Genomic DNA, 21,981 nt, shown 5'->3' with positions numbered 1-21,981 from the left:
AGCAAGGATCCATGTGCTGATTAGCAGGGGAGGGGGAAGAGAGAGAGAGAGAGAGAGAGAGAGAGAGAGAGAGAGAGAGAGAGACTGTCTGTCTGTGCCCAAGGAAGGAGCCAGGTGTTATTTTTCTGAGGTTAAGGGAAAATCCAAACAGAATCTTCTGTCCTCAGTGACAAGTGTGTGTGTGAGCGGTTTGGATTTTTAAAGGTTAAGAAAAAAAATCAAACACTGTCTGTTGTCCTCACGGGGGTGCACAAATGTGTGTATGTGCTTCTGCGGGAACCAAAACCTGTTTGTATTGTTCTGAGGCTAATAAAATATCCAAACAATGTCCTCGCTCAGTGTGCAGATGTGTGTGTGTCTGTGCCTCTGTAAGGAGCCAGACACTGACTGAATTTGAGACCGTGAGGCTGCACCCCAGTAATAAACCAGGTGCTGTTTGGGATTTGTTTTAGGATAAAAAAAATCCAAAGAGTATCGGGCGCCTTTCTAGGGCATAAAACTGTGTGCCTGTGCTTCAGAAAGAAGTCAGACTCTGTTTTTTTTCTGAGGCTAAAATAAAATCCAACAGCAACTGGGATGCTTGGTGGCACATAAACGTGTGGGTGTTTGCACTCCATCAAGGAGCCAGGTGTGGAGTGGATTTTTCTAAGACTAAGAAGAAATCCAAATAGCGCCAAGGCTCCAAGCTGGCATGAGTAGGTGTGTTTGTATGCGTCTGCACCCCAGCAAGGTGCTAGGTGGTGTTTGCATTTTTTCTGATGCTATGTAAAAAAAAAACCATGTCCGGGCTCCTTGCTGGGGAACAGACGCTTGTGTCTGCATCCCAGCAAGAAGCTAGGCAGTGTATGGATTTTTTCATAAGGTGTCTAAGCTCCTCACTGGCGGCCCAGATGTGTTTGCCCTCCAGCAAACAGCCAGACACTTTGTGGCTTTGATTTCAAAATGATAAACCCCTTCCTTCAGCAAGAAAGCAGGCACTGTTTGGATTTTTTATGACACAAAACCAAAAGAGCACCCATGCTCCTGATTGACTGGAAGACATGTATGTCTCCACCCCACCAAAGGAACTTCATGTTGTTTAGATATTTTTCTTAGGATAAAGGAAATATAAATAGCTTCTGACACCCAGCTGTGGCATAGACTCACAGCTACTTACTTTCCCAATGCTTCTCTTGGTCAGAGAAGCAGGGAAGCGAAGTTGAAGGAGCTGTCTCAAACGTAATTAATATGTGGGGATTGGAAGTGGAGTGACTAAGAAAAATCCTTGTCCCTACTTTCCAACATGCACCTCCTTATTCATTCCTCTTGTTGATGGGGTGGTAGGATTGGTGTGAGGGATGATAGGAAAATCTTCATCCCCACGCATATTATTGAAGAGGTCTGGAAGTGAGCATGAGGCAGCCTCAGTAGGAAGTTTGCCAGTGGCCAGAAAAAATAGAGCACTGGAAAACTCCTTCCTCTCATGCTAAGGCCAAGGAGGAGTTTTTCCCTTCAAAGGGGGAAACAACTTAAAAGCAACAACTAACAGGGGGCCCTTGGCTGTCCGCAACATATATATACCTCATAAGGATGTCCTGTGGACATCTTTTCATAATTTTTAGATACGTTAATGAGGCAGCCAATAGGTTAATCTATGAAGGATTTAAATACTTGGTGCATGCCCAGATGCAAAACCTTTTGCATTGTAGTACTTAGGTTTTGATGGTGAATAGCCCTAGTCACTTTCTTTATGACAAGTTTTGTAAATGTATTGTTGTGCAGAATGTTTTAGTGCCAGCCAGAGCAGAAGCCTCCAGTGATATCACTACTGGAATGTTGGAGCTCGTGCTTATGTGAAGGAGTTTACAAGGAGCTAGACCTGTCAGCCTTAGCGTGGTCTTCCCCCCAACTTTTTGCCCTCCTCCTCCACATTTTCTGACATTGTTTTCGATGGTATTAGGAATCTGCACACTTTACCACTATTAACCAGAGGTAAAGTACTTGTGCTCTCTCCTCTAAACATGGTAATAGTGGCTTATGCCCAATTGGCATATTTAATTTACTAATAGGTCCTTAATAAAGGGGCATTACATGTGCCCAGGCCTTGTAAATTAAATACTACTAGTGGGCCTGAGCACAGATTGTGCCAACCACATAAGTAGCCCTTTAAACATGTCCTGGTCTGCCATTGCAGAGTCTGTGTGTTCCATTTAAGCTGCCATTTGCCAGGCCCAAACTTTCCTTTTTAATACATATAAGCCATCTCCTCAGGAAGGCCCTGGATAGCCCAGAGGGCAGGGTGCAATGTATTTAAAGAAAAGTAGGGCATGTACTGTTATGTTTTACATGTTCTGGTAGTGAAAAACTCTTACATTCATTTTTCACTACTGTAAGGCCTACCTATCCTAAAGGATAATATTGGAGTTGCCTTATTACATTTCATAAGTATAATTTCTTAATGAGAAGAGATGATTGATTCATGTTTGGTATAATAAGATAGATAGAAAAGAGGATTGGATTGAGGTAAGGCGAAGGCGCGCCATTAATCTCCCTCCTGACTGCGCACCATATGTGGTAGTTTTAGCTAATGTTCCCCCTGTTGCAAAGGGGAATTATCAGGAAACCCACGAGTCTTTAAAAAATAAAACCGTTTCCTGGATGCACAGGCATTGTGGATTCCTAACTGAACTCTCAGATCAAGTTCTGACTACCAGAAGGGTAAATTGGATAGGGAGCTCTAAGAAAAGTTTTAGTGGTGACTGTGTTATTATAAACTTTAAACACCCTCAACATGCTGCCACTGTATTACTAAGAGCTGCCTCATTACCAATTACTGATAATAATGTGTGTGCCCGCTCGCTTGCTTTCTTTTACAGCCATCATAATAATGCCCCCTATGGGAGTAGAGGAAGTAGATTATGCCCTGTTACACACAGGCTATACCCTGATATTTCAATGCAAAACCGGTTTCAACCCCTAAGTTCTCTGGATGCAATTGATTGACTTAATGAGGGAGGGCAGTTCTTACCCCAGGTGATTATTACTCCCTGTGTGGATATCGGTATAGACAATACCATGGCCCAAGAAATGCCCAACAACACAGAAATTGAATTGGCGGTGGATATAAGGGCACCGCCCGATTGTGGGGACATAAGCAATTCAAACCAGAATGCGAGTTGGGGACGAAACAATGGTGTGGGGCCTGATAGTAATTGTGTTAGGGGTAAGGATACTATTACTATTGTTTGTTGGAATGTGGCAGGGCTGAAATCGAAGGAGAGGGATCAGGGATGGTTAACGTTTGTTAATGCCCATGACATTTTATGTCTTCAAGAAACATGGTGTAAAGATGAAGTTAACTATGAGGGATTCGTTTCTTACAATTTACCGGCGTTGGGAGGTGGTATAGGTAGAGCGAAAGGCGGTCTCCTTATACTTGTAACGATCTGTCGTCCTATTGTGGTTAAAAAGTATATACCTGTAGGGGACCTTGTGCAGATCCTCTGGCTTGTGGATGACAAAGATCATAATGTTTTATTGATTAACTATTATAATAACATCTTTGATGTTACCCGGGTTAAAGTAGTAACAGATTTAGCCGCCGCTGTCGAAAATCTATGTCTGGAACAGAATGTTGTATTTGACTTCATCTGGGTAGGGGACTTCAATACTACTTTGTGCGATTTGTCTACACAAAGGGTTTGTGGGGTTACTAACAGTGCCGGCTGGGATGTCCCGCATTTTGGACATAACAGTTATGGAGAAGCACTGCACAAGTTCATGGGCTGCTATGACCTGGAAATAGTGGAGTGCTGTAAAGATGTTAATGGTTTACCCATTCCCACTTTTAAAAAACGGCACACCAGCTCGGTCATTGATCATGTGATCACATCTTCTAATATTAGTTCTTACTGTGATCCACCAAGAATTGAAGTAACTACCCTAAGTGACCACAACCGTATTATTCTGGACACTACCCTTTGGGCCGGTAGTTCGGTGGATGTGGGAATTATTATTTCTAATGTAGAACCACATAGGACTAATGGTGTAAGGCTAAGATGGATTGGTGAAAGAGCCGATGATTTAACTAGCTCCATAATTAATGAGAGCCTGCTGGACATTGCTTCTATTTTAAAAAATAGTTCTGACTCTGAGAGGGTTTTATATTGTTTTAACCAAATTAATAAAGCTATTGACGCCAAGTTTACCAGTCGCAATAGTAGGCAAAGTAGGAACGGACCAAGATGGTTTAATCACCTTTGCACTTCCGCACTAACTGGCCTCAAGCAGGCTTTAGCAGCGAGGTCCAGGGACATAAAACTGGTAAATAAATTAAGAATGGAATATAAATGTGCGCTCAAACAGAGGAAGGGTGAACTGCAGCAACAGGCTTGGGATTCCCTCAACCAAGCTGCTGAATTATCAAATTGTACATTATTTTGGGCCACGGTCAACTCGCCTTTTCTAAGGGATGAAAAAACACCACAGTTGACTTCTAATGTTTCTAGCGAGGGTTGGATTGCACATTTTTCCAGCATTTTTGACTCTGATAAAGTCAATGATCCTAGTCCCAATAAGTGGCCTACTCTGCCTTTGGATATATCCGTTAGTGAGGTCAAATATGGTATATGGGCTAGCAAAGGAGGGAAAGCTCAGGGCCCGGACGGGGTACCTATAGATGTTTATAAAGCTGCGCCAGATGTCTGGGGCCCCCTTTTAACCATTGTTTTTAATGTTGCCGCGTGTGCCGAGGCCCCTGTAACTTGGGGTGAATCAATCATTGTGCCAATTCATAAGAAGGGAAGTAGATCTGACGCTAAGAATTACCGCCCGATCTCTCTCCTTGACTCTTCAGTCAAGGTTATGAGTAGAGTAATGTTAGTAAGATTAGAGGAATGGGCTGAGCAGGATAGCATACTGGCTGATAGCCAGTATGGTTTTAGGAAGGGACGAGGTACGCTCGACCAGTGCATCAATCTTGATCTACTGATCGGGAAGTATACTGAAGCGAAACCCGGTTCCCTGTATCTTTGTTTTGCTGACCTGAGCAGCGCATTCGATATGGTAGATCATTCCATTTTATGGCCAACTCTGTTAAATTTAGGAGCCCCAGAAGGCATAATCTTTTTCCTCGCTAGGTTATACGAGAAATTGAAAACCAATGTACGTTTTGGAACCAGAGGAGAATGTACTCCAAAAATCTGTGTTACACGAGGAATTAGACAGGGTTGTGTTTTGGCGCCCATTTTATTTATTTTATTTATTAATGGAATTGATGATATTTTAAAAAAGGTTAATGCTGATGCTCCCCAGATCAACGGTGTTCCGGTGCCGGTGTTACTATATGCCGACGACGCTGTTTTACTCTCTCGAACACCTGTCGGATTACAACGACTAATGGATAGTTTTTCCTCCTTTGTTAAAGATAGAAAACTAGTAATTAATAAGGGAAAAACGCATACCATGACCTGCGGAGCTAAAGCTAAAACGTTAAATGCCTTTTTCATAGACGGCGAAAAGGTGCAACAGGTGGATAAATTTTGTTACCTAGGTATTACCTTCTCTAACGACAGGAAATGGAACAATGAATTTAATAACATCCGGAATAAAATGGCAAAAAATGCTTATGGTATTTATAGATTTGCTGCAAAAGTTGGGGATCGTCGAACCAGGGATATGCTCAAGATTTACCAAGCTAGATGTGTGACTATTGCTCTGTATGGGGCAGGAGTATGGGGTTATAGCTGTACCTACAACTTACAGTTGGAGGAAAATATGTTTTTAAAAAAGCTCCTGTTTTTGCCCATCTCTGCCTCAACTGAATTAAGCCATCGCGAATTAGCCATTAATTATTTAACTGATCTGATATCACTTAGACCATTGATGATCTGGCGGTCTTTTTGGCTTGGCGATGAGAAGCTACTTAACAGAACTATTGTTGAGGATTGCTTACGTTTGGATAAATATCGAGATATTCCCTGGGTTAAATATGTTGTTGTCTGTTTTTCAGACATTTTTAATCTGAATATTTTAAATAATCCTAGTGCAGCAACCACGATCTCCAAATCAGAAATGAAAAGTATATTCCTAACTTATGCAGAAAGGAAACGAGCAACCATAGCCGGATCATTGTCCTCCGTCATTTTTTATAATAGATACAATCTAATGGAGGGTTTTCCATCTTACATAACTATGGTGACTAGGAACTCACATAAATTTGTGCTAACCAGACTAAGATTTGGGATGGCACATTGTTTAGTAGCCCATCCAAACATTATGAAACACCCGATTGGGCCATGTAGGTGCGATAATGTATCTACACAGAGCACTGTGCACCTTCTGCTGTTCTGTAAACTGTATACATGTTTTCGTATAGTATTTTTGAAACCTCTGTTTGTTAAATACGAAACACGTATGGTTAAACATGCCATGGCTTTAATTTTTAATCGGCAGATATTTGTTTTTACACTGCCACCTTTTTAAATCAGTGCATCAATTCCAGGAAAAGTATGAGTTTTTAATGTATTTTATATTCATTTTATATATTTATGAATGATCATATGTATTACTCAATGAGCCATTAACTATAATTAATAACTGTTAGTTTTAATTGCAATGTCTTTGTAAATACGTACTGTTGTCTTTTTTTTTTCTTCTTTGTTCATGCTTTTATGGTCATTTGTATGTGCCGAATAAAGCTTTATGAATTGAATTGCCTTATTACATTTCATAAGTATCATTTCTTAATGAGAAGAGATGATTGATTCATGTTTGGTGTCTCTGGAATCACAATTTAAAATCCTAATTTATGGTGAAGTTGGATTTTTAAATTGCAGTTCTGAAAATGCCACTTTAAAAAAGATGTCCATTTATTTTCATCTGGTGACTGCAGCCTGTCTCTGGTCACATGACTGGGTGTAGTTGACAGTTGGATTTGTATGTCTCCTCGAAAGCCATGGATAATGGGAGCTTGGATGTGACTTGATGGCAGGATGGAAGGGTGAAGCTGGACACAGCCTCACTTACATCTGAATAGGCTGTGTCATGTCAAGACACAATGGGCCTAGCAACCCTGCATTGTCACTCCAGCCAGTCCAGAGCCAGGGCAGGAGAGGCAGGGAACTCCTTGCACTTCAAAGCCACTGTCTAGAAGCTTCTCCTCTCATCCAGAATCAGGGCACCAGGGTATAAAAGATGGACCTCAGATACTACCATTGTAGTACACTTGTGGACCTGTAGATACTCTGCCATGTAGATGGACTGCTTTGCTGCTGAAGGACAGCCACTCTGCTGGACTCCTGCTCTGCTGTGCTGACCTGCATCCAGCTGCCCTCTTGCCAGAGTGAGAATGACCTGACATACATCTCTTGAACTCAGAACACAGATTGACACCAACAGCTTATTGGCCGGCCTCCTGATCTGCAGCCTCCGGGAACTGACAGGCTTACAACAACCTTGCATGTGCACCTGGACTCTACCATCTGTGAGTCTGCCATGCCAAGTGGTGCCACCCAAGTCCTGGACCCTTGCAAGTGCGCCTCGTGTGCTCTGCCAGCCTGTGGATCCATTGAAACCAACGCAGTTTCTCTGCTGTGCAAATACAAGCAGATTCAATACATCATCGTCACTGCATGGATTGCACCTGTCGAAAGACTTACATCGCCGCAGCAGCCCCCATCACCTTTGAAACCGCTGCCACATGATGATTCCAATTCGCAGCCCCTCGCATCTCTTGTCAACGGCAGCCTTGACGACGGACATTGTTTCATAGCTCTTCGGAACCGATGCATCGCCCTGACTGCACTTCGCATTCTCAACATCAAACTTGGCATTGCAAGCCCAGTCAAAGGGATCCTTGGCTTTGATGCAACAGGACCTCGCACAGCAGTCTCACCACATCTCAGAATCAATGCATCACCTTGGCTGGCCAACGCATCTGATGCGGATCCATGCAACATTTGGCAAACCAGGATTAAAGGTACTTTTGTTCAGCAGGCCTAACTTGGTCCATGTATGGATTGCACACATCACAAAGACTCTCATCGCTGCAGCAACCTGCATCGTTTTGGAAACTGCTGCCACGCGATGCCTCTCCATCGCAGCCCCTCGCATCTCTTGTTTACTGCAGCTTTGATGACGACGACAAATTTCACATCATAGCTCTTCGGAATCAACACACTCACTGTCTGCGCATTACATCCTCGACACTGGTCTCTCCATTGCAAGCCCTGTCAATGGGATCCTTGGCTTTGATGCAACAGGACCTCGCACTGCAGCCTCGCGACATCTGAGAATCAATTCATTGCCTCAGCTGCACGACGCATCGTCGACATGGATCAACATAACATTACACAAACCAGGATTAAAGGTACTTTTGTTCAGCAGTCCTAACTAGGTCCACATAGCCAACCTACGCTCCATCACAGTCAGCCTTAACTTGTGACTTTGTCCCGGTCCAGCGCGACCTGATATCCGCAGTTGGTGCTGTATACCTTTTGTCGCTATTTTCTTTAGAAACTTTAAAATTCAATATCTCTGGTTCTACTAATTGGATCTTGGTTGTTCTGGTCTTGTGTTGTTTATTAAAATCTGCTCTATTTTCCTAACTCTGCTATGGGCTCCTTTTATGGTGTGTTTTCAGTTTGTTACTGCTTGAAGTGTTAGACATAACTTTGCTTTTAGGTTAAGCTTGAATGCTCTGTGCCAAGCTACCAAAGGGTGGAGCATGGGTTAATTTGGGGTTTGTTTGTGTTTTACCCTGACAAGGACTCTGGTTGCTGCTTGACCAGAGTTCACACCCCAGTCAACGAACAATCCAATTTCTTACACAAGACAGTTGGAAACTAAGAGTTCAAAATTAGGAGCTGAAGGGAAAAGAGCTGAAGATGTGATATCAGTGACACCAAGGAAGCTTTCATAAATATAGCCTCTGGGTATCTCATCGTTTAGTTATATGGAACATATCTCAGGGTTATAGGTCATCACTTCCTGAGACCAGAGTGTATAGTGAACTAAGATGCCTTCATCAGATTCAGCACTGCTCGATAAAAGGAGGCCCATGGAGTAAACAGTGCCCAGGTGCTATATCATAGTGCGATTTATCTGGCTCAGCGCAGGGCGGAGCGCCTGTTATCTGACTGCATTATGTAAAGTGAATTAAATATACCTGATATTTCTTTGAGCTAGTGCTATTTTGAATACAGCTCTGAAACATTGAGCAAGGCTTGCCGCTTTCGGTATCTGAGCTGTGCTGTCAACACTAATACACTAACTTTGTGAAAAAGCAGGTTAAATGTATTTACTGATTCACACACAGCAGGTGTTCAGCTCTAGGTTGGCCCAATAAAGCCAATCATGATACGCCCCAGGTGAACGGCCAGTATTCTAAAGATAGCAGATCATATGTACAGAGAATTACTCTGCTTGTTACAAAGGAATGTGAGGTGGGACTGTCAGAAAATGAAGGGTGATTGTAATTTGCAGGAGATAATTGAGAGAAGCCACTTAAAGGTCACAATCCTATCATGGAAAGGAGGGAGGAGAGGGTCTGGATTTTATGATGAAAACCAGCTCTGTTAGAGCATTCTAGTGACCCCTGACCTGCTTTAAGGTCAGGTTTCACTCCCAATGCCGCGCAGCTCCTCCTGACTGCGTCCGTGCCCTCTACCCCACCCTCGCTGCGAGTTCGAGGCCCTCCACCACCCGCAGGCACCCGCCTGCGCCTCACCCTGGTGTCTAGTGGTTGCCGTAAGTGTTGTGTGCCTGTCTTTTCTTTTGTGCCTTTGTTTACTACTTTGCCTCCATTTTTCAGCCTCTTTTTCCTTTTCTGCTTGCCTTTTTTATCCTCTTTCTTCCCGTTTTTCGGCTTCTCTGAAGCCGTTTCCTTGCTCGCCTTTCCTGCCGCTGCGTCACCTGCGGCCCCACCCCCCTCGCGCCCCCATTCACCCACCACTCCTGCCTCCCAGCTGCTCCTCCCTCCCCTTCTTAATGGTGGCCGCTGCGCGGTGCAAAGAGTGACCCCTGACCTGATTTAAGGTCAGGTTTCACTCTCCACGCCGTGCAGCTCCTCTTGACTGCGTCCGTACCCTCTACCCCACCCTCGCTGCTGCTGCGAGTTCGAGGCCCTCCACCAACCGCAGACAACCGCCTGCGCCTCATCCCTGGTGTCTAGTGGTTGCCATGAGTATTGTATGTCTGTCTTGTAACTCTTTTCTTTTGTGCCTTTGTTTACTACTTTGCCTCTGTTTTTCAGCCTCTTTCCTTTTCCGCTTGCCTTTTTGCCTTTTTTATCCTCTTTCTACTTGTTTTTCAGCTTCTCTGAAGCCGTTTCCTTGCTCGCCTTTCCCGCCGCTGAGTCCCCTGCGGCCCCACCCACCCTCGCGCCCCCATTCGCCCACCGCTCCCGCCTCTCAGCTGCTCCTCCCTCCCATCTCCCCTTCTTAATGGCAGCCGCTGCACGGTACAAAGAGTGACCCCTGACCTGATTTAAGGTCAGGTTTCACTCCCCACGCTGCGCAGCTCCTCCTGACTGTGTCCGTGCCCTCTACCCCGACCTCGCTGCGAGTTCGAGGCCCTCCACCACCCGCAGGCACTCGCCTGTGCCTCATCCCTGGTGTCTAGTGATTGCCATAAGTATTGTGTGTCTGTCTTGTAACTGTCTTTTCTTTTGTGCCTTTGTTTACTACTTTGCCTCTGTTTTTCAGCCTCTTTCTTCTTCTGCTTGCCTTTTTGTCTTTTTTATCCTCTTTCTGCCCGTTTTTTGGCTTCTCTGAAGCCATTTCCTTGCTCGCCTTTCCCACCGCTGCGTCCCCTGCATCCCCGCCCCCCCTCGCGCCCCCATTAGCCCACCGCTCCCGCCTCTCAGCTGCTCCTCCCTCCCACCTCCCCTTCTTAATGGCGGCCGCTGCGCGGTGCAAAGAGTGACCCCTGACCTGATTTAAGGTCAGGTTTCACTCCCCACCCGAGCAGCTCCTCCTGACTGTGACCGTACCCTCTACCCCGCCCTCGCTGCTGCTGCGAGTTGGAGTACCACCACCACCCGCAGACAACCGCCTGTGCCTCATCCCTGGTGTCTAGTGGTTGCCGTAAGTATTGTATGTCTGTCTTGTAACTGTCTTTTCTTTTGCGCCTTTGTTTACTACTTTGCCTCCGTTTCCCAGCCTCTTTTTCCTTTTCTGCTTGCCTTTTTTATCCTCTTTCTGCCCGTATTTCGGATTCTTTGAAGCAGTTTCCTTGCTCGCCTTTCCTGCCGCTGCGTCCCCTGCGTCCCTGCCCCCCTCGCGCCCCCATTCGCCCACCGCTCCCGCCTTTCAGCTGCTCCTCCCTTCTACCTCCCCTTCTTAATGGCGCCCGCTGCGCGGTGCAAAGAGTCACCCCGACCTAATTTAAGGTCAAGTTTCACTCCCCATGCCGCTCAACTCCTCCTGACTGCGTCCGTGCCCTCTACCCCGCCCTCGCTGCTGCTGCGAGTTCGAGGCCCTCCACCACCCGCAGGCACCCGCCTGCACCTCATCCCTGGTGTCTAGTTGTTGCCATAAGTATTGTGTGTCTGTCTTGTAACTGTCTTTTCTTTTGTGCCATTGTTTAATACTTTGCCTCTGTTTTTCAGCCTCCTTTACCTTTTCTGCTTGCCTTTTTTATCCTCTTTCCGCCCGTTTTTTGGATTCTCTGAAGCCGTTTCCTTGCTCGCCTTTCCCACCGATGCGTCCCCTGCGGCCCCGGCCCCCTCGCGCCCCCATTCGCCCACCACTCCCACCTCCCAGCTGCTCCTCCCTCCCACCTCCCCTTCTTAATGACGGCCACTGCGCAGTGTAAAGAGTGACCCCTGACCTGATTTAAGGTCAGGTTTCACTCCCCACGCCGCGCAGCCCCTCCTGATGGCGTCCGTGCCCTCTACCCCGCCCTCGCTGCTGCTGCAAGTTCGAGGCCCTCCGCCACCCACAGGCACCCACCTGCGCCTCATCCCTGGTGTCTAGTGGTTGCCGTAAGTATTGTGTGTCTGTCTTGTAACTGTCTTTTCTTTTGTGCCTTTGTTTACTACTTTGCCTCCGTTTTTCAGCCTCTTTTTCCTTTTCTGCTTGCCTTTTTTATCCTCTTTCTGTCTGTTTTTTGGCTTCTCTGAAGCCGTTTCCTTGCTCACCTTTCCCACCGCTGCGTCCCCATCTTGCCCCCATTCGTCCACCGCTCCCGCCGCCCAGCTCCTCCCTCCCACCTCCCCTTCTTAATGGCAGGCGCGCCAGAGGCAAGACCGACCGCGCCCAGAGCCAGACCCCCTGGCTCCGTGCTCCCCACACCACTGATGCGGCTACAATGCCAACGACCTCCACGCCCTCAACACAGGCCGCTCTGCCACCTGCTTCCAAGCCACCCCGAAGATCACCCACGGACCCTTCTCCTGCCGGCACTGCAGTTTCACCTGCCCCCAAGCCGCCAAACACCACACTTGAACCAAACGCAACCACCAGTGACTCCATCGCTGACTTAATCAGCACCCATGCCCTTGCCTCTACAAAGTACATCCTCTTCGGCGACCTGATTTTTCAACTCGAGAATGCCAACGACAGCAACTCCACAGCCTTGATTGGCAACCTCGCCAACCTCGGTCTCAAACAACTTGTCACGACGCCCATCCACTCTGCAGGCCACACGCTCAACCCCGTCTCTCCGCCAGCAGCCACGTCACCTTCAGCCATAGCACCGAACTCCACTGGACCGACCACCACTGCGTCCACTTCACCTTCCAGAAAACCGCCACACACCACCACCCACAACAGATCCCCCGCCGCAGCTTGAACAAGATCACTGAAGACCAGCTGATCTCCACCCTCGCCTGTGCCCCGCCACCCATCACCACTGACCCCAACACAGCCGCCCTCAACCTCAGACAATGGATAGACGACTGCGCCAGCACTAAGGCCATCTGTTTCACCGCCGACCTTAAGGCCTCCAAGCGGGAGTGCCGAAAAATCTAGAAGAAGTGGCGCCACAAACAAACATAGAGCATCTACACCGCCCTCAAGGCAGCCATCCGCAAGCACCACCAGCTAATCCGGACCCCCAAGAGATCCTTCTACAAGGATCGCATCGACAACAACGCGCACGACAGCAAAGAACTTTTCAACATCGTCAAGGAACTCGCCAAACCCAGGTCCTGCTCCATTGACCCCCCCCTCCCTTGCAAGACCTCTGCGACTCCCTATCCACCTTCTTCCACCACAAGATCACGGACATCCACGACAGCTTCAACACTTCGACCCCCGCGACCGCCACGACCACCACAAACCCCAACGCATCCAGCCAAACCAACCTCCTGGTCTCCTCGACCCACATCAATGACGTGGACACCATCATAACCATGAGCACCATCCACTCCGGATCACCCTCCGACCCCTGCCCCCACCATGTCTTCAACAAAGCAAGCCCCATCATTGCCCCCCAACTCCGTACGATCATCAACAGTTCCTTTGAGACCACCGCCTTCCCGGAAAGTTGGAAGCACACCGAAGTCAACGCCCTCCTAAAGAAACCCAAAGCGGACCCCGGAGATCTCAAGAACTACCGGCCCATCTCCCTCCTCCCCTTCCCAGCAAGGGTCATCGAGAAGATCGTCAACGGCCATCTGACCCGCTTCCTGGAAGACAACAACACGCTGGACACCTCTCAATCCAGATTCCGTAAGAACCACAGCACCGAGACCACCCTCATCGCCGCGACCGACGACCATGCTCAACAAAGGAGAAACTGCAGTCCTCATCCTCCTAGACCTCTTGGCTGCCTTCGACACCGTCTGTCACCACACCCTACGCACACGCCTCCACGATGCAGGGATCCACCACAAAGCCCTGGATTGGATCACATCCTTCCTCTCCGGCAGAACCCAGAGAGTCCGCCTCCCTCTTTTCCTCTCTGAAGCCACCAAGCTCATCTGCGGCATTCCCCAAGGATCCTCTCTCAGCCCTACCCTCTTTAACATCTAGATGCCACCGCTCACCAACATCGTCCGATCCCACAACCTCAACATCATCTCCTATGCAGATGACACCCAGCTGATCCTCTCACTCACCAAGTACCCCGCCACTGACAAAACTAACTTCCACGACGGAATAAAGGCCATCGCCAACTGGATGGAGAGGAGCCACCTAAAACTAAACTCAAACAAGACGGAGATCCTCATCCTCGCCTCCAATCACTCCGCATGGGACAACTCCTGGTGGCCAGCCACCATAGGAAGCGCACCAACGCCCACCAACCACGCACGCAACTTAGGGTCCATCATAGACTCAGCGCTCACCATGACCCAGCAAGTCAACGCCGTCTCATCTTCCTGCTTCAACACCCTCCGAATGCTCTGCAAGATTTTCAGATGGATCCCCACCGAAACCAGAAGAACGGTCACCCATGCCCTCGTCAGCAGCAGACTGGACTAAGGCAATGCTCTCTACCCGGGAACCAGGGCCAAGCTACAGAAAATACTGCAACGTATACAGAACGCCTCTGCATGCCTCGTCCTCGACATCTCACGCTGCAACCACATCTCAGCCCACCTAAGAGACCTACATTGGCTCCCTGTCAACAAGAGGATCACCTTCAAACTCCTCATCCACGCTCACAAAGCATTCCACAACACTGGCCCTGCCTACCTCAACGAGCGACTCACCTTCCACACTCCCAACGGTCAACTCTGCTCCGCCAACCTCGCTCTCGCCACCGTCCCTCGAATCCACCAAACTACAGCCGGCGGCATATGTTTTTCCTACCTCGCCACCAAGACCTGGAACTCCCTCCCCGTCCACCTACGACAGACCCAAAACCTGCTGACCTTCAAGAAACGCCTCAAGACCTGGCTGTTCGAGCAGTAGCACCTCTCTCCCACTCCTTTCAGCACCTTCAGACCTTAGCGGGTGAGTAGCACGCTCTACAAATGATTGATTGATTGATAATGCATAGACATCAAAGTACCAACTAAAGACAACATGGGAATTTACTACATATCAAAGTAGAATGGTTTGTTTTCACTGTGATCATTAGGTAGGTTTAACATTAACTGTACTATTCCAACACCATTCAAATTACATCCAAAGCTTGTCACTAGTGTTTCTTTTCAACCATAAAATGCTTAGAAATAATATTCATGTAATATGGAAGATTGGTGTATATAAGGTTGGGTCTTCATCCTGTGTGGTTCAGTTGCCTTTTGCAGTTTCATAAACAAACAAAATGCTTTACATCCATCTAGAGGAGTGGACAGTGTTTTTTTTTCTTCTAACAGTACGGCATAAACCATCTGCTCACAACCTGTGGTCCGTGGACCCCAGGGGTCCTTTACACATTCCCAGGGTGTCTGCAGGCATCTCAAGGCCTGGACCGACAGGAAGGCACTTCTCCAGCTGGGGCTTTTTAACAGAGACATGAGTGTTTTATTTGTTACTTCACCTGTGCAACAGTTTTAAAAGCACAGGAAAGTTCCTTGTATATCAAGCAGTTTTCAGGCAAAAGCAAAAGTGTCAAGATATTTCTGGTGATTAATTTAACTGCTGAGAGATGGGAGTTTTCTCTAGTGGCTATTTTGACACATGTATGGTAGCACAGATGGTTAATATAAACGTGTATCATGCATATCAAAGAACACTATTTTATGTGCATAGCACAGTGGGTTATTCCTTTTGTCACAATCGTAATCTAGCACAGTGACCTATGAACTGCCTTCAAAGAGCTGCAAGGAAACTGCATGGTACAAGTTAGAAAGTTGTGTTTTTACTAGTCTTTCAATATCCTGATGCAGCTAAAAAGGTTTCTTTGCACAGAAATAAATTCTTATTAAAATCAACGTTAACCACTGTGTTATGTTCTGAATCCTGAGTTTGTGTTTGTCCAGAGCAAGCACTCTTAAAAAATGCCTACGAATATGGATGACATGTAAATCCTACACCTTGTAGTCCCCTTTGCGTTATGTAACGTTTTCTATACACTGAATTACACATGTATGATTCATAGTCTCTGTATTTGTGTGATGTGAAGTGCTCCAACGCCTTACACTGGTGTGAGAGGTGCTATAAAACAAATTAAATACACATGACAGAGGGGCTATGGAGACATGAGAGGCACTTAAGGGTTTACTTCCTTTCCTCAACACGTCTATGTGAAAAAGATTTCTCTGATATCATGTATCTAAAAAATAAGCATTGAAAAGTTAGTCGCTGAGATGGAGCAACAACCTTACCATTAAAATGTTTTGATTTTTGCATATTTTTTCAGTATAAGATAATACAATCTTTAATAATTTGAGTATTTGTTTGGTGTGTACTTGCTTGTGATTTGTTTTTGCAAATTACTGTTTTTATGTTTGAAATTTAAATCGTATAAATTGCTTAGGGGTCCCCGGCTTCCAGTAGTGATTCAGTGGTGGTCCTCAAGAGTAAAAAGGTTGGGAAACACTGGCGTAAATAATTATAGCAATGATTTTTTTTGCCATTCTTGAATGATGAAGTAATCTGAACATTAATTTTTAAATGCTTGTGTAGACATGTTATGCAAAAATGTGTATATTCACACCAAATTAGACGCAGGTGAGCACAGGAGTCAAAGGTTCAGGCTTTTGTAGCCAAAGTTTTACTCAAATGATGAGACCTCCCTTCTCATTATCAGACCATTTAGCTCCAATTATTGCAAACTTGGAATGGCTGTTCCTGTCTCAAGCTAACGCTGAGACACGTTTCTCTGTAACACTGTACAAATCAGCAAGTTTGAGCTGATTAAACAATGCGATAAATGCATATTGCACTCACTGAGTTTTTATTCATTGTGCATTAGAAGAGTACAAGGGGACAAACTGCACTAGGTCCTCCAGAACAGGTATTCCTTTTTGCCTTTTTCTGTGATGCTTCATCAATGGGGGGCAGTTGATGTTGACATGTGTTGTGACTGGCAAGTCATTAAGTTCAATCAACCAGAGTGCATTTAATCCTTTTGTTCTCCACAGCTAGATAAATAGAGTACCAAATACGATTACACTGGGTAATAGTAAGTACCTGACGTAGGTTGAAACAGTATGAATTACTGTATGAAGCAGTTTATACAAAACAAAATGTTACTTTTCAGACCATAGTTCTCAAAAGCAAACAATTCTTCAACATTGACTACTGCGCCTGTTTGTCATCTCTCCTGCACTATTCCATAGAGTTCCCCAAGAGCTTGTGTTACTTAACTATTCCTTACATAGTCCATGCAACCAGATCTCATGCACTATTACTACAACTCACTATCAGGCTGTACTTGTGCACGTTTCCCTTCATCCGACTAACAGCCGGAGCTTCAGTACTGTACTACCACTCACCCAGAGCTTGAATGCTCCTTGCATTATCTAGCACTTGGAGAACGTGAGAGATAACATCCTGAGTGTTCTAGCATCCATCCCCACCACGGCATGCCTTTATCTATGCAACATGCCCCACTTAGTTATCTGTTCTGACATTCTAGCAGATATTTAGTGATAAATAGCACTGGCCAAAGATGCTGAACCATGAAATACTGCCCAAAGCATTGACTCACCTCCCGTAAGGCAGCCAATGTCTTGCGGTCCGAGGAAAGCTGTTGTTTCAGCTCACGGTTGTCCTGCAGGAGCTCCTTGAGCTGAGTACAACCTTCTTTATGCCGCTCAACCTCCACATTTAGAAGCCTATTCTGCTGCTCCAAGGAGGTAAGTTTCACGCTTTGCTCCTCCAAAGCTGTCTCCTTGGCCTCAGCTTGCTGTCGAAGGCGACGGCTCTCCTTATCCTGTTGCTTTCTGTCCTTCTCTGCCTGGTTCAGCCGCAGTTCCAGGGTGTCCCTATCCTGCTCCAGGCGCTGAACAAGGTTCTTCTGCTCTTCGAGGCACTTCTGAAGTGACTGAATTTCATCCTCTGCTTCCTGTAGCTCTGCTTCAGCCTCCTCTGCCTTCTTACGGTTATTCTCCAGCTGCTTTTGCATTCTCTGGTTCTCGACCTGAATTGCCTGCAAGCTCAGTTCCCTCTGCTCACCCTTCTTTGCTGCTGTCCTGAGTGCCTCTAGGCTCCTCCTAAGGCTCTCCCTTTCCTTTTCCAGCTCCTGGTTCTCTTCCTCAAGCTGCCTCAACAATACATTCTCCAGCTTTTGTTGCTCCATCATCTTTCGAAGAAGAAGGTTCTCTTCTTCAAGTTGAGTAATCTCCTTTTCTGTTGTCTCTAGCTGGTTTGCAACACGCTTCAGATTTTCTACTGTATGCTGTAAGCTAGTGTTTTTCCCCTCAAGCTCGAGAACTCTTTCTTCTAGAATGCTTGCCTTTTTGCAAGCCACCTCCTGCTCCAGGGTCTTCTTCTGTAGCAACCTGTTTTGGCTTTCCAGATGTTGGACAGTCTGTTCAGCCTGCTCTGCTTGTGCTGTTTTCTCCTTCAGTTCCTCCATCTCCTTCTGCAACTGTGACCTCTCATATTCCAACTTGCTGGTACGGACACTGCTCTCTGCCATGGCATCATGTAATAACTGATTTTCCATTTCCAGGTCCCTCACTCGGATGTCAGTGCCCACCTGGGACCTTTGACGAAGCGACTCCAAGGTTCGGCTCAGGTGTTCATTCTGCAATGTCAGCTCTTTAGACTGAAAGAAAATGCAATAGTCTTAAATACCCTTCAAAAAATAGGAGATGACAGACAGGCAGGTGAGCTCATAAAAACATACGTTATACTGTCATTGTAGCATCTCTTAACGTTCTTGAGTAAGAAACCTTTCTGTTTTTTTTAAATTTTCATGAAATATTTAATGTGCACCCTTTATATTAATCTATGATTTTAGGTATGATACAGCAACTCGTTTTTTCTGAGAGTTCATTTTGAGTTCTGGAACTATGGTTTCTTTCTTCAATCATTATGTTTCAATTATTGTCTATCATGCAAGTGTTTTTCAATGTGATTGTTAGCTGATGTAGTTTGTCAAAGTAAGAACTTTTTCACTCAAGCTATAGTTCTGGAGCTATGGTTTCTTTCTTCAATCATTGTCTTTCATGTAAGTGTATTTCAATGTTATTGTTAGCTGATGTATTTTATATTTGTCTAAGTAAGAACTTTTTTACTGGATGGAGTGAGCAAGATGTAGGGTGAATCTCATGCCTTGTGAGCAAAAGTATACACTACACTAGTGACAGAAGATAAAGTATGAAAACAGTAAAGCAGCCCAGTCCTCGACAAAAAGGAAATGTATCCCAGTGGGAAATTATTTTGGAAACTATGCACCTGGAGACAATAACTGAAGAAAAATAACAGAGGAATGAGATTATAGCCTTAAACATCAATGAGAGCATGTGGCAAGAAATAACGTCCCTGTCAATAATGAAGTAAGAGATGGACAAAAAGGTCAGAACTCCATTTTCCATATAAAACAACAACAACAAAAACACAGAAAGGCTCTTAACACATGAATGTATAAAGATATCACAGAAAGAAGAACATAGCTGATACACAGTCCTAAGGAAATCCTGAGCTGCACATATCAGATAAAAAATCACAAGTATGTCAATCTTTGTATGTTAAATGTTTTATCTTATATATTTTAACTGTATATCTTGTATGCGATACCTGTGTAAGATGTGACAATTATATGAAGTAACAAAGTACTACTCATACTTAGAAGAAAATAAGTCTTTTTTTTATAATACATTGATTAATGTAACTATTATGGTATGCTCCCAAGGGGCTATTCAAGAACTGCATTTTGTAGTATGTTTTATAGTACTACAACAGTGCAAAAGAGTAATCCCATTGCTATGCACAAACTGTTCCAATAGCCAAAAAGGGAGACCAAAAGGGACCCAAAACAGGAGCTGAAGTAAGTCCAGCATCACATATTGGCACCTGCAGGTACTACAACCCACTACTATAGAAAATAGCTGAGCTAAGGACATATATATATATATCTATATCTATATCTATATATATATATATATAGATAGATATCTATATATATATATATATATATATATATATATATATATATATATATATATCCATCATGTTTCGCCTTGTTCACAGCTAAAAGGCACTTTATTACCACATTCAAATTGCAGAAAACTGGTGTTCTTTCCTGACGCGTTTCGGCTGATAGCGGCAGCCTTAACCATAGGTACATGGTTTTCCAGTTTAAAATAACCACGTGGTAAAGCCAACCACTCATTTATCCTGTGGCCTTAAAGTCACAGAGTCACTTAATCATATCATTAATCAAGCATTGAGTGCAGATAATTAACTTCTCTTGCGCAGTGTGTATAATTCATTCTTGACAATGCATTTATGGAAAACACTGTTTATATTACTGTTCTCTTTATACTGTTGCCTCCTTTCCGTTCTCAAAAGTACACTGCTGTGTTTCCTTAGCAGTGTCGTAAATCATGCTTGTCAGATGCTCAATAGATGTGATCAACATTTTCCTTTTACAAACAGCGTCCGTATATTTTTTCAATTTCACCAAAACACTGCAATATTTCTTTTTGTTACTGCCTCCTTAAATGCGTTAATATAGAAAATCTTCTGATCATAATTATCACTTCACTTCAGTGCCGCTTAAAAGTTGTAAACAGTGAATGCGATTTGATCCATATCGCATTCACTTTCCTTGCCCGATTTCACTTGCTTAGTTTAATATACAGTCATATTAATAGGTTGGTATCTCCATACATTTCATCCACTGTTTCTTCAAAGTCAAAAACAAATCAACCCTATTTGTGATCAGGCTGCAACGGAGGAAACATGATGGATATTTCACATAATGGAGCTGGATCCGCCCGTTTTTGACTTTGAAGAAACCTGGGGAGGGAGCACTACACTCCCAGAGGCTTCTCACAGCAATTAACATTTATCCGTTCCAACAGCCTAATAGACCCCACAAAGCGGTTCGACTCCTGTCTTTATCAAGTGGCTATGGCCTGTATTCTCACATTGTTTGCACTTCATTGCCTCTTACATGTGCAAAAAAGCATTGTGGGACTTATAGTTCTCATACAAGCATTCAGGTTTGATAGTTCTCAAAGTAATCCACCTGGAACTGTTCACAGCACCACGGGTAACATTAATCACATAATTATCACTCAGTATAGTTTCTTGTGATTTATCATGCTGTGAGGCTTCCAAAAGTCAAAAGAGTATCCTTTCAATCATAATTTCATTTTTGTAGATCTTATCACAATATTCATAATACTGTCACTCTGTTTCCAAGTAAACAACCATGTTGTGATAAATATATATATTCACTTACAAAAACAAATGTTACAGGGACATTATAGTTAGGCTCACATTTCACTCATACAAAACCACTGAAATTCAGCACTTATACTTAGTTATTTCAAGTAACTATAACTCGCGGCCTAAGGTAACTATAACTTACGCCCTCGCCATGCACTGCTAATTATCCCAGATATTACAGCAACCATGACAACTTTTATAATGTCAATAAAAATATCAATGAAACATCAGAAGTCGAATTATTGAACATAAAACTGGTGAATGCACAAGTTATAGTTACCTTAGGCCGCGAGTTATAGTTGAAAAAAAAGAAAAGTAGCCAGGGTAGGGTCAAAGCCAACCCCCCTACCCTGCCAAGGCTATAAACCATTTTTTGTTCAAAATGTCAGGAAAATCCATGAATTTGAAACTGCGGATCTTCCTGACATTTAAAAAATAAATAAAAGGGCAATGTCCCTTCCTTTTCTTTTGCCCCCGGGTGGGCCAGGTCCCAGAGGCAATGGGGGCTTTAAAAATGAGAGGGGGCATATGGGCGCACTGGCACACGGGGCCCCCTCCTATGGGCTCGTATTAGCCAAGTGCCATGATGGGAGCCAACACTTCCTTGCTGAGGAATTGGCAGCCAATCAGATATCAGCACTGGATCAGTTGAATCCGCGGAGGATCAGAGTCCCAAGATATCTACATTTTTCAATCTCTAATATTTCCAAAACTATTGAAGGGATTTACACCAAATTACAAAGAACATGCTTTCTGGCCC

General features: G+C 44.9%; 1 protein-coding gene across 1 annotated transcript in view; it reads right to left on the bottom strand.

Annotated features, from left to right (window-relative positions):
- The window catches only part of LOC138259410 (girdin-like), a 632,998-nt gene that overhangs the window by 311,541 nt on the left and 299,476 nt on the right, over window positions 1-21,981 (bottom strand). Inside the window, exon 15 of the mRNA XM_069207157.1 lies at window positions 17,527-18,588. Within this exon, the coding sequence (XP_069063258.1) occupies window positions 17,527-18,588 (1,062 nt within the window). The remainder of the gene's footprint in view (window positions 1-17,526; window positions 18,589-21,981) is intronic.

Source organism: Pleurodeles waltl, chromosome 9 (assembly GCF_031143425.1).
Source record: "Pleurodeles waltl isolate 20211129_DDA chromosome 9, aPleWal1.hap1.20221129, whole genome shotgun sequence".
Taxonomy (NCBI): Eukaryota; Metazoa; Chordata; class Amphibia; order Caudata; family Salamandridae; genus Pleurodeles; species Pleurodeles waltl.
The sequence above is the reverse complement of the archived record's forward strand: the minus strand, read 5'-3'. Positions and strand labels throughout refer to the sequence as shown.